The following is a 20,456-nucleotide window of genomic DNA, read 5'->3' as shown; positions in this document are numbered from 1 at the left end:
AAATTGTTTGGATTTTTCGTTTTTCTACTCAAGTAATGGACTGTCAGCTTGTTGCAAAAGCAACTTATCATTTGTATGCAGTGAATGTACTGGATTGATTGAAAAGATAGCGTATTATACCAGTGACAAAATGGTATAGGTTTTGACTTATAAACCCCATATACGCTGCAGTGTATGGACAGGGCAGAACTGCCCAACTGCTGACGTCATCAGCATGAGCCGTAAATGGAGCAAAGTCCGACGCCCCATTGGTCGTTTAGCATTTGTACCGGTGTGTGAAAAGTATGTACAGGCGTGAAGCACATGTCGGTCGCCAGAGATAGATGACTCGCTGCGGAATTACCTACTATATATTCCTACAGACTTTAGGTATACCAAACGGTACTTGTCGTTTTGAGGAGAGGATAACATGACCATCGTAGTATCCGGGTACCCTTATTTGGCGTGACGTCTTTGCTTATTTTTTTAGTTTTATTTTCTTATCAAATATTGTACTCAAATCTATTATTGTTGACGTCATTCTTGTAGGGTCTGTCGCTACCAGCCCAAAGCTGCCTAGGCAGACCCATGTAATGATTTGTTTCATTGTCAATAGTCAAGTCAAGTCATTGTTCAAATCTCTCTTTACCTCAATTTCATATCAGTCATTTTGTTTAAAGAGCCGCCCTTTAACTGATATTGCTCGGTGTCATTGACAAAAGGAAAGTGAAAGCTATCCGAAACGTCTGAAGGTCTCTGAACCGTTTCCAAAATCACATCCAGCTGGTTGAGTGACTGCTCCTTGCCGTATTGTTCTCGGTAGTTGATCATGAATTAAGGGTTAATGACCCGCCCCGAGGTGTATATGGTGTCATAACGCCTGGTCCTTGGCTATAACCACCGACTAAAACCACCGAGTGAGCGAAGGACCAGGCGTTATGACAACATGTACACCGAGGAACAGGCGGGTCATTAACGTTTTTATCATATAGCCTACCCAAACTTGCAAACTCCTGTATGACGCATAGATCCCTTGGCACTATACGTGTGAATGCCTTTGTCGAATTTCTGAAAATTCATATTTATTCTATGGTACACACATTTGTGAGGAGATAACAGATTGCATTTTGAAACCAAAATTTCCACAGAAAATATTCAAAACATATTGCCGGTGCCGGTTCATTCTGACCAATCAGAAGGGGGATACACACCGGCCTGGCCGGAATCTTTGTGTTTCGGCGTCATAACCAACGTGGAACGGGGCCTTCTGATTGGTCCGCGCCGCCTGGCTATGTGATGATACGTTATAAACTGCATTTCCTATTCCGTTAAATTTAAGCTTTAGGCAATGCTCTGCGGCCCCGTGGTACAAAACATAAGCTGACATTCCATTGAGACCATATGATGAGCTTTTTAAGACATGACAACATTGATGTGATAAATCTTCAACCGATGAACATTTCTCATCTCAAATGCTTGTTAAGTATGGTAAATTGTTACAGTCATCAGACATAAGAAATGTAGAAGAGTTTCCCTGTCCTTCGTGCTGAAAATGCTGCTCCAGATTTACTACACCAGTGCATCAATTCGTGATCTACAGGAGCATGTCCTACAGTATACTAGTAGTTGCACCTGTCTGCACACCAGTGTTCGTAAGCATACTACCAGCTAATCATCTATAAGATACAATGGCACAAAGGTTCACTGAGTCAGAGCAAGGACATTATTGTAGTGTCCTTTGTCAGAGGTAGACTCTGGCAACCATGCACTTGTTAATAAAGGAACAACCACGCGCATGTAATGATCAACTCTCTCGGTATGATCCAGCTGCCCGAGCGGTCACTGACCCTTCTCATACTGACGGTGCGGAAGCAAACCTTCATTCTCCACCCTATCAATCTACACGGAGCGTCCTTGTATGATCAGATGTAGACTCTGGCAACCACACACTTGTTATTAAACTAAGAAACAACCATGTGCATTTCCAGCTGCCCGAGCGGTCACTGACCCTTCTTACCTGTCATGTGCGGAAGCAAACTTTCAGCTTGTTACTACCCTTCTCCAACCTGTCAAGCTATACGGAGCTCTCCCGACCTTATTTACGTCTTATTACCACCGTACTGCCCAGAAGGTTGGTCGTCGTACACGTACGTACGTAACTGTCGTTAAGTCTACATTGATTTATTTGGGCACTGACAAAACTGCCCACTAGAACAACAAATACAGCTGTAAGTGTAACGTTAACGTTACAGACAGAGAGAACGACTTGATCTTTGTACTAAGAATTTCTTGCCTCTCTACTCCGCTCAATGTATACATTACATTTTCGATCATTTTCGATAATTATTATTGTCTGCTACATTCACAATTTTTCAGGTACCTACACCAGGTTCAGGAATGGCGTCCCGGAAGAAGGTGTACCAGTTTTTTGCACAAGAGATTTCCCCCTATTCTATGAAAATCCGGCCCTACTTACGCTACAAAAACATCCCATATGAGACGGTTATACCATCATTTCAGGTACTGCAAGATCAATTATTAGAGATTTTAAGACGACATAGCGTCGTGTGATACTTACATTCCGCCAAAACATTATTATATTATGATACATACAACGATATACAGTATGTTCAATTTCGTAAATATTTGATGTTAACGTTAATTGTTTTGCCCAGTTTATATTGTATTGTTCATAAGATACATTTTATAGCAATAAGTTAATCCATTGTAATCTGAAGACTAGATTTATTGCATTCAAAAGATATCATAATAGTAAATCATTGTTCTAACATCAAACAACATTTCCATATTTCCTCAATATTCTTTTAATAATCATAAAGTGATGTCATAGGTCCACAGGGAAATTATAATCCCCCGGGTTGGTTTGAGTGTGGTTCCTGTGATCATCACCCCTGAGGACAAGGTGGTTCAAGACTCTACCGCCATCATAGAGTACCTGGAACAGGAACACCCCTATCCCCCAGTGGTACCTCCCACACCCAAGCAGACGCTGGTGTCTCTACTGTTGGAGTTGTTTGCGGATGAGTGGTTGACGATACCTGCCATGCACTACAGGTAAACAGTCCTGTTCGTGAACATTATTTTGCCAATGGTTATGTTTTCAACAGTGTTTCTTGTTCGTCTCCTCACTTGATGTGATTGTTACCTCCATGAAATTTCATGGAGGTTATTTTTGCATTGCCGCGCCAGCGGCAATGCCTTATGCCAGCTTTCTTCCATGGATCCATGGACGGACCTTTTAACCCAGCCCTTCCTTTTCCCTTTTAACCCAGCCCTTCCAAAGCCCCTTCCAAAGGCCCTTCTTTCCTTGCCGAGTTTCATTGCTTAGTTAGACAATGGTACATTCCAGGCGAGTATTAAAACTCTCTTCTAGACGCATGTTACTGTATGTGGTCCAGCGTAATAAATCTACGCTTTAACTCACCATGTTTATATAAAGATATATCACAAATTGCATCAGAAGGAACTTATTTTGTAATGAAAAATAATGCATATTCATTGTTGGTCAAAAAGTTTTACAAAACCTGTTTAATGTGCCAATAATTCATGTGACATAAATTATGATAATGAGGTAAATTTCCAATATCCCCTTTTGCTGCATTTCCTACTGAAGTTGTAGGTGTCGCTCTCAGCAGTTCAGTCATAAAATACGCGGCAATGCACAGCTTTTCTTAAAAGATTTCTTGTTTCACCAGTGTGTCTGTGTGTCTCTGTCTGTCTTTGAACAAGATAACTGAAGAGTGGCTAGGTGGATTGATTTATATGTTGGTAGGCAGGGTATGACAAAAGCTTAGATTTTGGGCCCCCTAGCCACTTCCCTTGGTACTACAGCGCAACTTCCAGTCTTGCTAGCTCTTGTGCTTGGGAAGAAGTGACATAAGTTTGGGCCTCCTAGCGGCTAGTTTTGGGATAGCAGGGGCATTTTGCCAAAAGAATTTTGAAGAGGATAACTCAAGAAGAAAACAATGGATTTTCATGAGTTTTGGTATGTAGGTACCTTAGACAATGTTGCACTAAATATAATACTAACTACGCAAAATAGGAGTTCATTTGCATAAAATTGATGAGACTATTCTATCATAGCAGTTTTTTCAATGTATCTCTTGTCCCGGACATGCTATGGTCTTGACATTTGAATGTCAAATAGCTTTTAGCGTTTCAGCTCCCTAACATTTGTTTTAAGAACTGCAGGGGTATTTTTGTCAAGACATTCCAAAGAGGATAACTACAGAAAGGAATGACAGAATGCCATCATTTTAGGCATGCAGATAGCTTAGGCAAAGATGTTTATAATGATATACATGTTATGCAAAAGAGGACTTGATTTACATAATTAATGAGGAAATAATTAATAGTCAATTATGAACATCACCATGCATAAATCATGTAAATATGTAAGTCATTTGCATAAAATTTACATTTTGCTCTAAATATTTCATGGAGGTATGAGGTCGCCAAACTCTAGCTCCATAGCTTTTGTTCAAACAGATTTTACACAGTTAACATGGATACAGTACCTAAAACTGGTAGGGCTTCTCTGGTTGCTGTTTTAAGCTGCATCTTGTATGGTTTCAAATTGATTTTTGAATCCCCATTTTCTTCTATTAGTCCTTTGTGTATACTTATGAATTTGATTTCGAAAATTGATTGGACTCTGTAATGATTTCCCTACTAGGTGGTCAAAACCCGAGCACAAGAAGTATATAGCCTTGAATTTTGGATTTGTTATGAAGGAACACACCTCACCCCTGGAGCAGATGGAAAACTTGGAGGACTTTAAATTTTACAGTTCGATCAAGGTGAAGTTATTTTATTTCATTGTAAAAAATGTAACATATTTAAACATGTAAGTTATTTAGCTTCATATACATTTATTTTGCTTGCTTAGTGATTATACTATATAAGGACATGATACATAATCTTATAGATCTTGAAGAATACAATGTCAAAGGTTTTCTAATCTGACCAGTCAGTTAAATTACCATTTTTGCATCATAATTATCTGTCAAAACACACACACATTCCAATAGTAATTCCTGCCATTTATGAATGACACTTCCACAAATGTAGCAAGTGATTCTCTATCAGATTTGTACCAACCACTGGGTTTATTTTTCTTACACATAATACTGACCCTGTGACTTTGTTTGTGTAGAACTCCTTCCCCTTCCAGGGCATCAATGAAAACACCATCGGAGAAGTGGAGCGGTCTTACCAAGAGTTTCTAGAAGATTTCCAGCAGCACCTGAACAAGTACCCCTACCTGCTGGGGTACCAGCCATGTGTGGCAGACTTCGCTTTCTTTGGGCTTCTGTATGCAATGCTGTACAGGGACCCTGTCCCAGGTGAGTAGTGTTGACGCACATATGTACAAGGACCCTGTCCCAGGTGAGTAATGTTGACACACTTGTACAGGGACCCTGTTCCATATGAGAAGTGTTGACACACCTGTACAGGGACCCTGTCCCAGGTGAGTAGTGTTGACACACTTGTACAGGGACCAAATGAGTGTCCCATATGAGTCAGATGTTGACACACTTGTACAGGAACCCTGTCCCATATGAGTGATGTTGACACACTTGTACAGTGACCCTGTGCCATATGAGTGATGTTGACACACTTGTACAGGGACCCTGTCCCAGGTGAGTAATGTTGACACACTTGTTAAATGCAACTCTGTTCCAGGTGAGTAGTGTTAACATACTTGTACAGGGACCCTGTCCCAGGTGAGTAGTGTTGTGACACACTTGTACAGGGACCCTGTCCCAGGTGAGCAGTGTGACACACATGTAAGGCAACTCTGTTCCAGGTAGAGTAATGTTGACACACCTGTAAGGCAATTCTTTTCCAGGTGAGTAGTGTCAACACACTTGTACAGGGACCCTGTCCCAGGTGAGTAGTGTTGACACACTTGTAAGGCAACTCTGTTCCAGGTAATGTTGACACACCTGTATTAAAGGCAACTCTGTCCCAGGTGTCCCAAGTATTGACATACCTGTACAGGTGAGTAGTACATGAATGTTGAGTGCTTTTTCTGTGTTATAAGACAGTACTCCTTACTGAGTCTCAAGTGTCCCATTGACCTGTTTTGATCCATCATTTTGTTCACTGCCAGGTTACCTGATGAAGTGCCAGGCTCCCCTGGTAGCCAGCTACATAGAGAGGATGAATGGTGCTGTCCTCAGCCCTTCCCATGATGTGATAGACGGAAAGGCTGTGAAGAAGTCTGTACCTCCTGACAAACAGGGACTCCTACCGGGGGATGAAATCCCAGAGACCCTCCAGCCAATATTGCACAGGGTTTTCCGAGAGCAGGTGCCTGTTCTACTGGACACTGTTAAGAGAGTCAGCCAGTACATGAAGGTGCGTAATTTTATTGCCTTTCATGGTAAACAACAGTTTGCACATATATAGCCGAGTCCCCTATGTAAAATCAAGCTGTAATAATTGTGCTGTGAATCTTTGCCTTTCCATTAGCTCTAAGGCCATGTTGATTTGATAATATGGATGGCATCCACTGTGAATCAAAAAACTGGTGCGAGCATGCAAATAAAAAAGAAGTTGCCTTCATTATGAAATCCAATTAGTCAGGAAGGTCGAACAAATGACTGAACACACTGAGTATGGTACACTGAACAATAGATTCTTCTTTTTTCTTTCACATCTACTTCTTTGGAATTTACCTTTAGTTTGAATTCTATGACATTAGTATGCGTTTTCTGATATCATTTGCAATCTACAGCTGAATTTGCAGCTGCTTTGTACGCGCATGCGTGGTTGAAAACTTTTTTTCTTTATAAAAATGGCCGAAAATTAGTGCAGTAACAAAAATTGGCCTTACTTTTCAAATGTGAGAATAACATTGGCTCCAAAATATTTCATTGGTGAAGTTTTGATTACAGGCTTGCAATAGCAAAACCTGTACTGCTTTCACTGGCATGTATAGGCGCCGCCATTTTGTTTTGCGGTGTATGACGGGAAGGGTGGCACTATTTATGATATGACTGTGTCATTGTGTTGTATGAAAAGATTTGATGGGATAGCTAGGAAATGTGATTCATGATGTGACACACATTGTACCCAATTCTAATGCAGGATAATCCAGACGTCGACGTTCTCCCGCGCATCATTGGTCTCCATGACTTCAGACTGGGTGACGTCACCAGTCAGCGAGGTGTCTACACCTACCCGATCTGGATGCTGCAGCGAATCACAGACTACTACCACAGCCTGTCACCAGGGCAACAGAGGATGATTGACAGATTCTTGGAGGAATATCCTGGGGGACAGGAGCTGGTACAGGCAGACCTGACAGGGTGTAGGGTGGAGAGGATGGATGTTAGGGTGAGAAGGGCAGAGCCTGCAAAGTCAAAACTATAAACTGTTCACACATGGATTTAGAACAGAGTAATTCTGAACAATGTATTATTCAGAAATACAAATTTCAATACTATATTTTGCTATCAGTGCAAATTTCATATAATGATATCTGTTTACAAATGGAGAGGAGCAATGGGCCAGTCCCTGGTCTACTTAGCACTCAGGCAGTTAGGCAGGGCTGTTAGCTAACAAATCTATTTGCTTGAGTTATCTGAGTGTATACTGTGACATGTATCTCACGAATGTTACGACCTGGATGTCTAACCTTCTTCAACACATTTCGTATGTAATTTGAAATGTTTTTGCTAATAATTATTGATCATCAGTGCTTTCACAGAAAGAACTGTGTGCTATAATAACAATGGTCTTTTTAAATAACTGGACCTATTGACTCAAAATGTAAAAATTATTTCAGTGTCTTTATGACAAGACATACAGCAAACTGAAGTGTTCCATATGTTCTAAACCGGACAGAGTAAGCAACAGATACTACGAATGTTTTTACTTACTTAGTAATTTCTCAATGCTGTCTTGCATGAAAAGCCAAAGCATTTCTAAGTCAAATGCTGTGCTGATTCAAGGTAACATGCAATAAACGCATATGCACTGAAACCAATGATGACTGTTAACAATTGTTTCACAATTTATAATGATAAAATTTACCTGACAGTATGTATGAGGAAAATGCCGAGAAACATACAAAGTTAAAATGAAACATAATGTTAAAACCAAAATTGACAATACAAAATTGACAATATAACATTCACATGTTTATTGGTCTTTTTTCAAACATTGTGATCATTACAAAAGTACACTTATTCCATTTGATTTCTCTAGAATTCATAGTATTGTGGAGTATTTCTTTCAAGTAACTTAACATATGTTTAGACTTCAACGATTTTATCTTCATACTGTGCGCTGATTAAGATATTACAGTTATCAAACTGATGCTAATTTTTAAACTATATAATGCAACATATTTCTTATTGTTACCATCCATTTCTACAGAAGCTGACATGTCTGAACTTCATCGACGTGACATGTTAAGTTTACAGACATTATGAAAATGTTGGAACATGTTCAGTATATGTGACAAATTTAAGCAATATATCAATTAGAGTAGGACTAACCATTTCTGACTACCGACGTCATCAGCATGAACCGTAGATGGAGCAAAGGTCGACGGCCTATTGGTTCATGATTTAGCGTTTGTACCTATGTGTAAACAGTCTGGACTATGGACTAGTGTAAAGCACGTGCACCTGTCGATCGTCAGGCACAGATGACTCGCTACTAAATGACCTAGAATACCACTTTGTTATGATCCGCCTGATTCCACCCTACCTACAGTAACTTGAGAGAGAGAAGCATTGAGAGAGAACCAAAACGCGCATCTCCCTTACTGGTGCACAGAACGATATTTTCCATATACTGGTATCATGTTCAACTCATATATCTGTCTACGTAGTTACCGGTCAATTTATTCCAAATGCGGGACCAGATCACTCATACATGACTGTATTGTTATCGATAAAATTTTGCTGTTCTGTATGTAGCCTCGTAGTACTATTGTTTATATAACGTTCTAGCTAGTAGTTGTTAATGGTTGCCATACATTGTACCTTGTGCGATTCTTGAGCAATAAAGTTTATTCATTAATTCATTCATTCTACATTCCTACAGACTTTTGTAGGAGAGGTTAAAATGACCTTTGTCAATTCTCTTATTGTTCAAATTTCTCTTCACCTCTATTGCATAGGAGTTTATACTTTTTGGCTAAAAACTTGCTCAGTGCCATATGCATTGACGAAAGAAAGTGGATGCTATATGAAACGCCTGACGGTCTCTGACCTGTTTCCAAAATCATATCCGGTTGCTTGAGTAACTGCTCGTTGCCGTATTCTCGGTAGTTGATCATGGATACGTCATAAACTGCATATTCCGTTAAAATTAAGCTTTCAACAAGGCGCTGTCCTATTAGGACAAGGGATTTAAAATTTACTTTCAATGTTTGAAAAGCAAAGTTACACATTTATACTATGCATCAGGGTAACAGATGAGGAATGCTTCTATCAATACTGTACAGATATGTTTACTAAACCATTACGCAAATGACTTCTTAAGTTTAAAGGACTCTACCAACAAAAATAAATGTTTGATAATCGTTGATTATACCATATCTACATCACAACAGAATCATCACATAAGAAAAGTATGAGGTAGAACTCCTACATATTAGCTTTCTTAGTTACTACTACACCTACCACACATTGTATGCTGATGAATTCCAGAAGAACATGTGATGGTAAAAGGTGAAGTATTATTGGCAAAACATAGTCGAGATGTGGATTCTCTCTCTCCTATAAAGCAACACAGTCTAAAGCCCTAAAACTGAAACAAATTATAGTAGATTGCAAACTGATACCAAAATAAAGCAAAAAGATGCTAAAAACATTCTAAATCTGTTAGTTCAACTGATAGTCAACGACCATTAAAACTGGGATCAGTGCAACAACATGAAACTTGTATCACCAAAGGGTTATAATTATTGGTCAGCACTTCCTCTGTTCTATCTCTGTTCTTGCCAAATAAAGAGCATTTCTTGTGTGAAATTTACTTAGCTATTCTAAAACTTTCTTGTGCTTGAAGAACATTCCAGCAAATGAGAAAGCTTGTTACAATTGACTTAATTGTTAAAATTAGTTGTTTTCATCATCAAGTCATGTTCAAGCTTGCTTATTAGTGGGACCTGATAACATACGGTGCAAATACCTACATGAATTCTTTCCATCTTTAACTTAAACTCATCAACCTAAAATCAGACATACATACCTCTAATATCACTGCTATCAATATACTTTTTATGGCTGTCAGGTCTCATATTAAACTTTATACACTATAACTTGGAAATAATTAGAACAATACATTGTACATGGTTCCTGATATTCTAAGAAACTAAAAGAACATGATTTGTAAAGTTGGTTTCTGGTAGTCATTGGTACAGATTTCATAACAAAAAAGCTCGTTATTCCTACATTTTTAGCATTACATAATCTTTATCAAAAGAAGAAACAACATGTAGATTTTTATATTTACCATAATTATTAGACATTGTCATTGATTTTGCCATTTTCCTGTGAAAAATAGATCTAAAATTCATTGCAAATCTAGGCTGTTTAACATCAAGTGAAAACCTGCCTATAAGTCAATAAATGGCACTAGAGTGAAATATTCCAATATTGTGCATCTAAAATTCACCTTGTGCCTATCGACCATCAAAATCTACCATTAAGTAAATAAAAAGCCATTTTTCTAGAGATAAGAATTACTGAATTGCTGAAGCGCTACCTTAATCACACTTTAGGTTCCCATGTGGGGGAGTGGAATGTGATCTCATGTTTTTTTGTCCATCTTTCGAAGACCTTCTTCTCCGTGATGAAGCGATGTCCCCCCTTCTTCTGTTTCTCCATAGCTCTGTACATGTGGCACTCTTGTAGCTTACTGGTACCGTAGTAGTGGTACAAAACAGGCTTGGCATTGGGTGCTCTGGAAAGTACCACAAACAGTATGGGTCAGTAAAACACATCAAGAACTGGGGTGAACTTTGACTCTCACCAGATCGTAAACTCCCATCAATGTTACCTTTCCAAGTCAAATATAGTCATATCCTATTGACAGGCCAAAACAAAATTTTGCATTTCTATAAATTTCATGTCATGAACATTTTTTTAACAGACAGGATGATTTTATTCCTTTTCCCTACAAGTAAATTTCTGTCCAAGGACAGAGGGACTGGTCCTGGAGACAGCCCTGTTTATGATATGCATTTGAGACTCACTGGCATATGAATGATGCCTTCATAAGAGACAAGGCCCAAATGTTAACTTAAGCCAGTTTAATCAGAAATAAAAACATGCAGTGCATGCAGTGCAGATACAAAAATGTACTCTGCATGTACACACTGTCAGGTGTTTTTTTGTACTCGTTTTTTTTGGGTGTGTTTTCTGTTAATTATTGTGTTAGCAAGATGTAATAGGAAAGAAAACAATGAAACTATATATCATCCCATTTGGACTATGAAACAACCCTATTTACATGTACATGTACTTGCAACACAAACATAATATGGATTATGTTGTTATTAAATAAAACGAGAGTCACACGCAATGGAGTGCTGAAAGATAAATGCAGTGCTAAATGATTAATGAGGTAAATCACAAGTTAATGGAACAGAAGTAGATTGCTTCATTAGAAAATATAGTAATTAGTGAAGTAGCCTTAATCATTCAAGAATATGTTTAAGATATTTTTCTACAAAGAAAATCATCCAAAAGTTGCTTATTATCATCTGCAAGAATCAAATGATTATGGATAATAAGCAAGCTACAGATAAGAAATAAATAAGATAAAGAATGTAGATTATCAATATTGAATTATCATTTTGCAATTTCAAATCATCTAAAGCCCACTTTTACAATTTCGAGCAGCATGAGTATAGCAGCAAAGCATCCACAAGCGTAGGAAAATATTGATTTTCAGACGAATTTGTTACAAAAGGAGTGCAAAATGGGTGCATGTAATGATTACACTACTGTGACTAGTGGTAACATAAGACAAACATACAGACACTAGCCTGGAGCCCAGCATGGTTCACTTTAGTCTGCTCCCAGCCAACAGTAGTGACCCATCGAATCCCACAGTTAAAGCGGACTAAAGTGAACAAGGCTGGACTCCGGGCTAAGACACAAAACATCTACACAGACAAAAACACTATCACTACCACAGACATAAATGTGCACTAGTGGAGGTTAAAGTATGAATGCTCAGCAAAGGACTGATTCTACAAGGAGAGGAAATGAAGAGAAGCAGGAGCAGAGAAGCAAGTCAAAGATGGAAGTACTTCATGTAATCCCAAAATGTACATCAAATTAGAAGCTTCTAGAAATCCAACATTTAAATAGAAATCAGTTGCTTCTAGAGAAAGCAAAGTGATTCAGATCCCTGTCTCAAAAGTTTTATCCCAAATAATACTCAGTGTGCAAAATACCCACTTGCACACTTGCACATTGCAACCACTTTTTGCTTGGTGCAACTTACTTCTTAACTCAAGTTGCACAGGGCGTAACTTAGATTTTGTGCCTCAGAACTTGATTTTGTTGTCAATTTACTTGGAAGAAATAATGGACCAAGGCAGCTCCATTTTATATCAGCCAAACATATCAGTAATTGCCGAATATGATAGTAAAAGGTTATTATGTATACATGTATTGTACCTTTTTTTTCAGAAATGAAAGAATTGTAGGTGGTGCAACTTGAAATTCAGTTGTGCAACCTAGTTTTTGCCCCAGGTTGCACACTGTGCAACCTGGCTCAGAAAAGTATTTTGTACACTGATACTGGTGTGCTTCAGAAGAGAAAATATTTACCAGAGGGAGTAAAATGAAACAGCCATATACAAACATGCACTGGGCAGGCTGCTCCAAACACTGTTTGACTCCCACATAGGTATCTCCTGCCTGGCTAATAGGACTAACGAAAATGACTTGATCAAAAAAAAGAAGACATATCTAGATAATAATCATATGTTCCCTAAATAGCCGTTTTTCACAGCATTTGTCCAAAATAAAGATGTGTTTGTTTATCATAACCAGTAAATTCCATTAGCATTAACACATCAGCTTTGCACAGTATGTACAAAAAGCATATGACCAGATTGTAAGGTTTGATTCACCCACACCAGGAAGGGCCCCTTTTATTTCTATGAGTGCAGTGGGATCTTTAACATTCTTGGTGTGTCACTCTCCTTGAATATAGGACTTCTAGCTCATGAGAGAGGATGTACCTAAGCAAAGCTGATTTTGATGAGGTTTTTGATGAGGAAATAGATGTAAAGAGCATTTCCCATGGGCACAACGTTGCAGCCTGCTAGGGATTCAAATGCAGAACCTTTAGATTCTAAAATCAAGAATCCTCTCTAAACAGCTGATGGTCACAAATTGCAAACAAACACAAGAGTCAGAAGAGCCAAGATTCAGGAAAAAGTGCAAAGACATATTTTTCCTGCTGGGCAAGAAACATACTTTTAAAGGAGAGAAGAAATTACAGTCATTTTTGGACCACAAAGAAAGAATATCCAGTTGACATAAGTTTAGAGAGGTAGGATATAGTTAGACAGTGTAGCAAGAGAATTGTGCATCATTTTGTGCTACTTTTGGACACACATAGTGACACTGATAGCACCACAATGATCGTTACACACCAAATCCCTGGTTAGTGTCTGTGTTAATGCCATGAGGGGGAGTGGAATGACACGTTGTGGAAGGCCGCCCAGCGAGAGAAAACGGTTTTCTCTGTGATAAATCGGTGAGAGTTCTTCCTGCCGTTCTCATGCCTTTTGTACAGGTCACATTCATGGCCATTGCCTGCGCTGGCATAGTAGTGGTACCGAGTCTCATCCTGTGGGTACTTTCTACATGTAACATAAAGTAAAGGATGAAGATTTGGGTTCTACCCTAGAAGATGGCTTCCCACAGACGGCTGTACCCTAAACAGCCATGAATTCACAAATAATTCTTATGGATGTTGTAGTACAGAAAGATTGATGCAATGCTACTGTTTTATTTCATTGCTGTAGACTAAAAATACTAAAAATTCCATGTCAGGTTTCTTGCTAACAAATGTGGCTCAATACTGAATGAAGAGACACCTGTACTTGAGGCAAGAAGACATGAAGATGAAATTCAAAAATGCCATTGTACAAAAGAGGGAATTTTCTGCAGACTTGGACACATGATCATGAGTTGCATCCTTTTACAATCACAAAGAAATTTTAAACTTTGACAGCTATAAGCACACATAACACATAATGCAGTCTTGCTAAGCTTTGGTGAAAGGCTCAGCCACGAGGGATTTGTAACAAGTTAATATTCATCAAGTCATTATCAAATCCAAGCTAAATACTTTTACGAAAAGGCTATACAAGAATTTTCAAACACTACATACAGCAATACAGCAACATGTACATGTAGCAAGAACATAAACACTGACACATCAAAAATTATTAAATATTGTTATCAACCAATTTCTTGACTGATAGATGCAAATATTGAGATACAAACTTATGAGATCACAGAAAGGAAGGTGTCTTACTTGCAGTACTCATCACTGATCATGCCGTAGACCTTGATCTGATCACACATCTCTGTAGCCAGGATCATGGTGAACCATCCCGTACTGAGAAACGACCCGGAGGACTGCCTGCAGTCAGCACAGAGGAAAAGGACAGACTTAGAACCACAGGATGAGAAAATTCACTCCTGATATAGAAACTGTGGGAGTCAATTAATTATTCAACTAGAATGTAAAGGCACTGATGATAACACATGCGCTAAGTAAAAAGAAACTTAAAAAAAAATGTTCATTGTACACACTGAGAAACCAGCCTCGAGAAACATGGAAAATGCTATTCAGCCTTAGGTGGAGATTTGGAGATTGATCATTATAATTTTACTCAGTAGTTCTAAAAATCTAAAGCAAATTGGTACACTGTATATGTTACGGGTGCATTGTGTAGTATCACTGTGCTGGATATATTTGCGAGTGTTTCTCACACAGGCTTTGACGTATGACAGAATTCGTTCAAAACTCTTTCACATTTATCTTCAAGTCTCTAAGAGTCAAGAGTACATGTATATACCGGATAAAATAAAGACTATCACAATGGAATAGTTCAGTGAAAAGTGCACCCACCTTGGTTTCCCTGTTTCCTTCTCAAACACTTTGTCAGCATACGCCATCCTCTGTGGAGTCAGCATGTACACATCGATATCGTCCCCAAGTTCCTTTGCTAACTTGGATAAACCATTGAATATCCTCCCCTTCCCATCTGTTTTCATGCTATGGTCTGGTCCCCATGCTACCAACGTTAAACCCTTGTTTTTTACAAGGAGGTCTGCTTTCTTCTTGTTTACAAACTGGAAGCTAGTGTGCGATGCTACACGAATGGTAGTCCTCGTTCCAACGTGCTTCTCGAATCCCGTAACGGGAGCATCGTTCATACGTATGACGCACTCAGCTTTGTCGATTTCCGCCCCTGCTTCGTGATTCAGCACCTGTCCTGAACTGGATACCATGGCACAGACATTGCAATGCATTTTCAAGGGCTGAAAAGAAAACAATGCATATCTATTAGTGAAGGGACAAACATGTTGAATAGACGAAACAAAGATTTTATTGACAACTGAAAGTATTCTCTACAGACACTTATCTCTTCTATATTTTCTAGGTAGAAAGGATTACATTAAGCATGCAGTTCTCTTCTAGCACCATAATCCAAACTTAGATGTGATATAGGCCATCAAGGCAAGCAGATACCATGTAGCTCCAAGATTCACCAGTTGTTAAATCAAAGTGACTATCCTAACCTGGTATGCTATACTGTCACTAGTATCAGGGTCAAACATATTACTATTAGCAATTTGATACTGAAAGAAAAGCAGGATTATCAAAACCACAGTGAAGACAGTACTGAAACCAAATCCCAAGCAAACCTTCACTCTCCTAAGCACCAGTTCTAGAGGATGAAACTACCCTATTTATACCCATACACCTAAATACACCTGCTTTCACCACAAACGAACCTCAATTGGTTGTAATAAAGTCCATTGAAGACACTGTCAACTTTAAACTTTCTCTTATCCCTGGATTTTGGTCAGCAGTAAAACGGAACATTTAGCACAGAGTAACTATATGTAGAACATTTGTAGACCTGTAACAGATAAAATATTTGAGGACAGAGAGTTGTTGAACCAAAAATATGGCTCTTTCTAAACAAACAAAAAAGAATATAGGTTTGATGTTAAACTGTGCTAAACCAATCAATCGTACAGAAAATTCAGGTCCAGGCTCGGTTCAGGTCCAGAGGATCAGGTTCAGTATGTGAAAACTTGTGAATGGAAACAATGGTTCATTTTGCTATAAAGAAATCTGTTTTGTGGAGTAATCCATTCCCAGTCTCCCACTGGCGTTTTAAAGTCCTATAAAGTAAAAGGCTAACTGCCTCTGTGCGATTGACTGTAAAACTTGGTAGAAATGACTATAGACTCTACTCTACTTCGCTCTATTTGTGTTTACTTGTTAATTTTCCAATAGGTCCAACATCCGGTACACAAAATTTTTTCAGGTCCAGTTTTTCTAGACAGGTCCAATAAGAAAAAAACGGTTTTGTACCGGTACACCACACCGGTACCCACCCCTAGTATAGAAAGTAAGAAACACTCACCTCTCTATCTTTAATGACATTGACATAGCCGCTGAGAGGATCAGTGACATTAAATGGCATGGGATGGGGGGAATCATCTTCTGAAGTAGAGCTACTATTCTGGTTGGAGAGCCTTCTCAAGTGGACTTTTTCTAATGCAGCATCCAGCGCAGGCTTCCACAACTGCGTCGTGAGTTCTCCCTGGTACACGTACACGGCAAAGGACACAAACAGCGCAAATCCCGCCACCAGTCCAATCAAAAGGAGTCTTCTGGCCTGCAAATGGTGTGAGACATGAGTTATGATTGGTTGGTTAAGAGGGGATGATATCAGTACAATCACAAGGCCTAAACATGCTGTGGTGACAAAGACATGTTAACAGAAATTCAGACATCAGAGATTGCTTGCATGTACATACTGACACTGATATGGATGATTCTGGAACAGTTAAACAGCATTTTTTACTTTTAGCTAGATTTTTTCTCCTCATGCATTTTTTGGATCTCCAGAGGATGTCATCAATGAAATAAAGTGAGTGTGGCCTTAGCACAGGCAGGGTATTTTTTTTACAGAGTTTGGTTGAATTCCTTTGCTCACAAACAAAGATGACAAAGGTAAAGCAATAATGAGAAAGACTGGCTGCAAAGATTGGATGTCAGAAAAAGCCCTACGATTGTTTAGTAGGACTGGGAAACGTTAAACACCCCTAAAACATTAAAGGTTACCAGCCTAGCTTCAACAATGTATATATACATGTATCCACAAACTTTCAAAGCACATTTCCATTTCTCAATACGAACCAGATGAAAAGAGGCTTTGCCTGGCAGGCATAGCAGACAGGCATTCCTGAAATAGCATGTCTCATTACATACATTGTAACCTGATGTAAACTATCCTATAGTTGTCAGATGGCCAGGACATGAAATTTCTATCCCATATGCAACCCTTATGTTGAACAAAGGTAGAATCATCATGAAATATTAATATTTGATGATGGTATCATCAACAGTCAAATATTACAACTTTCATTGCACACAATGAGTCCCATTTCTAATGTTATTTCTCACCTGTTTCACTACTCAGTCTACAATGCAAATTTCAATCACTGGATTTCAAAATGTTTGATATTAATGTTTAATTAGAATTCCTTGTTGAATATTTGATGCTCCCTCTAGCAGTTAGATACTAATCTATGGTAGCTACTATTTGTAGAGTATAAGAGGATTGCACATGTCCCACTTAGAGAGCACAACATATAAAGATCACCATTACCTTTCACAGCAAACAACACAATGAATAAATACACTTCCCAAAAAGTAGATTTACTTCTGGTACTCCAAGTACTAGTATGGATCATATTAGATAATGATGCCAGACGAAGCTCTACCAGACCAGACCTAGTGTAGTTATCATCTTTATCAATACAATCCTAGCGACTTTATGTTAGGAATATGAGGTTACCTAACTTGAAGACATAACTGTACACATGACCATCATTTGGGCACTTACCTTAGAGTAATGTTGCAACATCAGACATTTTAAGCAACTAACAGCCATATTTTTGAGCATCAATTTGCTCTTCCAATCTAGACGTGTTCCCTTTGTGCAGACAGAAGACTAAATTATTCATGGCATTAGCCCATGGCACAATGTGGCTTGCTGGAATTAGTTCCTGCGTCAAAGGGCAGGTACACGTGCATGCGCAGTTTTCAAATTTGTCAATATAGACTTGGCACTACACACTAAAACTGTAAGTCCTACATCCTGCACTACATCCTGGTATTGGTAGTTTTACCAGATGTACACAACCTGACATAATCTGTTGCCAACACTGATCCAGAGACTGATATTAGTAGTACGTAGTTCGAACAATTGTCATTTTATTTATTTTACAGCAAATCTGTCTATAGGACTAGGAGTGGACACCCAAGTAGATGTACTAGTACAAAGTATTACCCTTCTGTAACCTTCAAAGTTCACAGCAAACTGAGTCAATATACATTAATGGCTATATATCCACTGCAGCGAACTAAAGTCATCCTGTTTTTGACAGGCCACTTGGATAGCTGTCTTTATTCTTTTATCATATACCGGGTAATACTAAGATTAAACCCCGGCACAGGGGCTACTCCACGGTAAACAACCGGGCGCAGACTTGTCTTCATTATTTGTGTCGAAGCAAGTCCTACAGCAACGGACTACACCCTTCCATAAGCACAATCCAAAAAGTGCTGTTCCAGTGTGATCTGCACAATCGCCTGATCGAGTCAGCTTGGATCTATCTACTCAGGTGTGAACAAACAATGGGAATCACATAAAGATGCTTTACTATCAGTACCACAATCAAAGCATAAGGCGCTTCTCCCTCCTGAAGCCTGAGGTTCAAACTCGCATACAGGATATCATTGAAAAACATATGGTGAGAAACAACAGTACAGAAGCTTGAAGCCTTTGCTGACCGACGTGACACTTTTGAAACTGAGAGGATATAACACAAGGGTTTTATGTTCACAAAAATGTAGACATCCACAGGCACACAGCCGCACACTGCCTAGTTATTTGTAAAGGTTGACCTACTTTTGCTTTCTGGGACAGTAAATCAGTGTCAAAAGCCCAGACAATAAAAACCTGAAGTCTCCATACAATGGACAAGATTAGGAACCTTTAAAATGTTAGTCCTTAGAAATCTGGTCACAAGAGGACGGGTTATGGGTGTTAAAGAGCTACTAGTACTTACCTGATGATGACAATAAATCTTTTATTTGATAACAATTTACATAATTAGTTAAATGTTTTCAGCTTGTTGGCAGCGAGGTACAAAAACTTCAAGGAATTCTACAAATACTTTACTATTACATCAATGCACATGAAAATGTAAAGAAAACTATGTTACGAACTTACGTACTCAAAGCCTTACATCTACAAACCTGTAGTGTAACCATATGGAGCATATTATGACACTCATAACTGGTTTCATATTTTCATAATTTTGGCAGTTAATTTTTATGGTAATTTCCTAGGAGATGTAGAAAAGCAAAATCGTAATGTTTCTAAGGCTCCTGCTTTGAGAGCAATGCCTACGATCTTGCCTTGCTATATCTGCTTGGGGATATTTAAGTAGCTAGGCAGTATTTACCGGCATGAGCCCGGATCCGTCTTCAGAGAACATCGAGAACAAAGACAGCGGGTCCTCTTCACCACACGCCGGCTGGTACAGTTGGCGTGGCCCCGGGCTAAACAACAGAAGTCACCGACAACAGCCTAGCACTCTGTGGCCCAGGATAGAGTAAATCCAATCTGCTGTGTTGTTGGAATTCTCCACGTCACCAAAATAAGTCTTTTTTAAAGGACTAGTAAGAAATTTGTTTGCTTTGCTGGGAGCAAACCAAGCTTGAGCTTGAAGGGACCGTTATATCTCCGGTAAACTTTACATAACGTTTCTACTATTCACCTCAGACTTTCTCTGCTGTGAAAGGCATCAAACATACAAAAGGAACTTACAAACGGGCTGATATTCAAGAGTAGAAGTGAAGAATAGTTGCGCGAGAAGTTGAAGCGAAGCAAAACGTTTCGCACGGAGTCTGAAGTTCACTTCCTGGGAGAATCTGTGCGATGGTGCGTCATTTCCGGTGTATCCCACAATGCAACAGATCTACTAACCGTTTTACTATGACCTTTGTAAAATAATGCGCTTTGTGTATAAAATAAATACTGTTATTCATGCCCAATATCATATTTTTTTCGATAATAATACATTTGTACAGTAGATATGACAGTTATAAAAGTATTGCAACTGTATCGTTGTGATATGATGTTG

At 38.9% G+C, this 20,456-nt stretch overlaps 2 protein-coding genes across 5 annotated transcripts; one reads left to right on the top strand and one right to left on the bottom strand.

The window, feature by feature from the left end:
- The first annotated feature begins 1,707 nt into the window (after nucleotides 1-1,707).
- LOC118421691 lies at nucleotides 1,708-9,043 on the top strand. Of its 3 annotated transcripts, none has more exons than XM_035829145.1 (7): nucleotides 1,708-2,126; nucleotides 2,356-2,499; nucleotides 2,831-3,054; nucleotides 4,676-4,799; nucleotides 5,156-5,345; nucleotides 6,116-6,363; nucleotides 7,096-9,043. In XM_035829145.1, exons 2-7 carry the CDS (start codon nucleotides 2,377-2,379, stop codon nucleotides 7,378-7,380), a joined length of 1,194 nt encoding a protein of 397 aa, XP_035685038.1. In that variant the 5' UTR covers nucleotides 1,708-2,126; nucleotides 2,356-2,376; the 3' UTR covers nucleotides 7,381-9,043. The 3 variants fall into 3 exon arrangements, with proteins under 3 accessions (XP_035685038.1, XP_035685036.1, XP_035685037.1); XM_035829143.1 differs by having other exon boundaries at nucleotides 1,708-2,130; XM_035829144.1 differs by having other exon boundaries at nucleotides 1,709-2,110.
- A 696-nt stretch (nucleotides 9,044-9,739) lies between these two features.
- Nucleotides 9,740-20,275, bottom strand: LOC118420801 (alpha-N-acetylgalactosaminide alpha-2,6-sialyltransferase 3-like). 2 transcript variants are annotated; one of them, XM_035827801.1, is made up of 6 exons: nucleotides 19,776-20,275; nucleotides 16,661-16,915; nucleotides 15,130-15,542; nucleotides 14,530-14,637; nucleotides 13,640-13,849; nucleotides 10,758-10,926 (listed from the first exon to the last, which is right to left on the bottom strand). In XM_035827801.1, exons 1-5 carry the CDS (start codon nucleotides 19,806-19,808, stop codon nucleotides 13,663-13,665), a joined length of 996 nt encoding a protein of 331 aa, XP_035683694.1. In that variant the 5' UTR covers nucleotides 19,809-20,275; the 3' UTR covers nucleotides 10,758-10,926; nucleotides 13,640-13,662. The 2 variants fall into 2 exon arrangements, with proteins under 2 accessions (XP_035683693.1, XP_035683694.1); XM_035827800.1 differs by lacking the exon at nucleotides 13,640-13,849 and having other exon boundaries at nucleotides 9,740-10,926; nucleotides 19,776-20,274.
- Between the last annotated feature and the right edge of the window lie 181 nt (nucleotides 20,276-20,456).

This window comes from Branchiostoma floridae, chromosome 8 (assembly GCF_000003815.2).
Source record: "Branchiostoma floridae strain S238N-H82 chromosome 8, Bfl_VNyyK, whole genome shotgun sequence".
Taxonomy (NCBI): domain Eukaryota; kingdom Metazoa; phylum Chordata; class Leptocardii; order Amphioxiformes; family Branchiostomatidae; genus Branchiostoma; species Branchiostoma floridae.
This window is presented reverse-complemented; position numbering and strand designations above follow the sequence as displayed.

Bases quoted from the DNA above. Each gene is read 5' to 3' on its own strand.
- LOC118421691 (XM_035829143.1), top strand. From the start codon at position 2,002: ATGTGCGGAAGCAAACTTTCAGCTTGTTACTACCCTTCTCCAACCTGT. The intron at 2,131-2,355 runs GTACGTAACTGT...ACAATTTTTCAG, and splicing joins GTTGGTCGTCGTACACGTAC to GTACCTACACCAGGTTCAGG. The intron at 6,364-7,095 runs GTGCGTAATTTT...ATTCTAATGCAG, and splicing joins GAGTCAGCCAGTACATGAAG to GATAATCCAGACGTCGACGT.
- LOC118420801 (XM_035827800.1), bottom strand. From the start codon at position 19,808: ATGTTCTCTGAAGACGGATCCGGGCTCATGCCG. The intron at 15,543-16,660 runs GTGAGTGTTTCT...TTTTCTTTTCAG, and splicing joins ATGTCATTAAAGATAGAGAG to CCCTTGAAAATGCATTGCAA. The intron at 10,927-14,529 runs GTAAGACACCTT...GGTACTTTCCAG, and splicing joins ATCAGTGATGAGTACTGCAA to AGCACCCAATGCCAAGCCTG.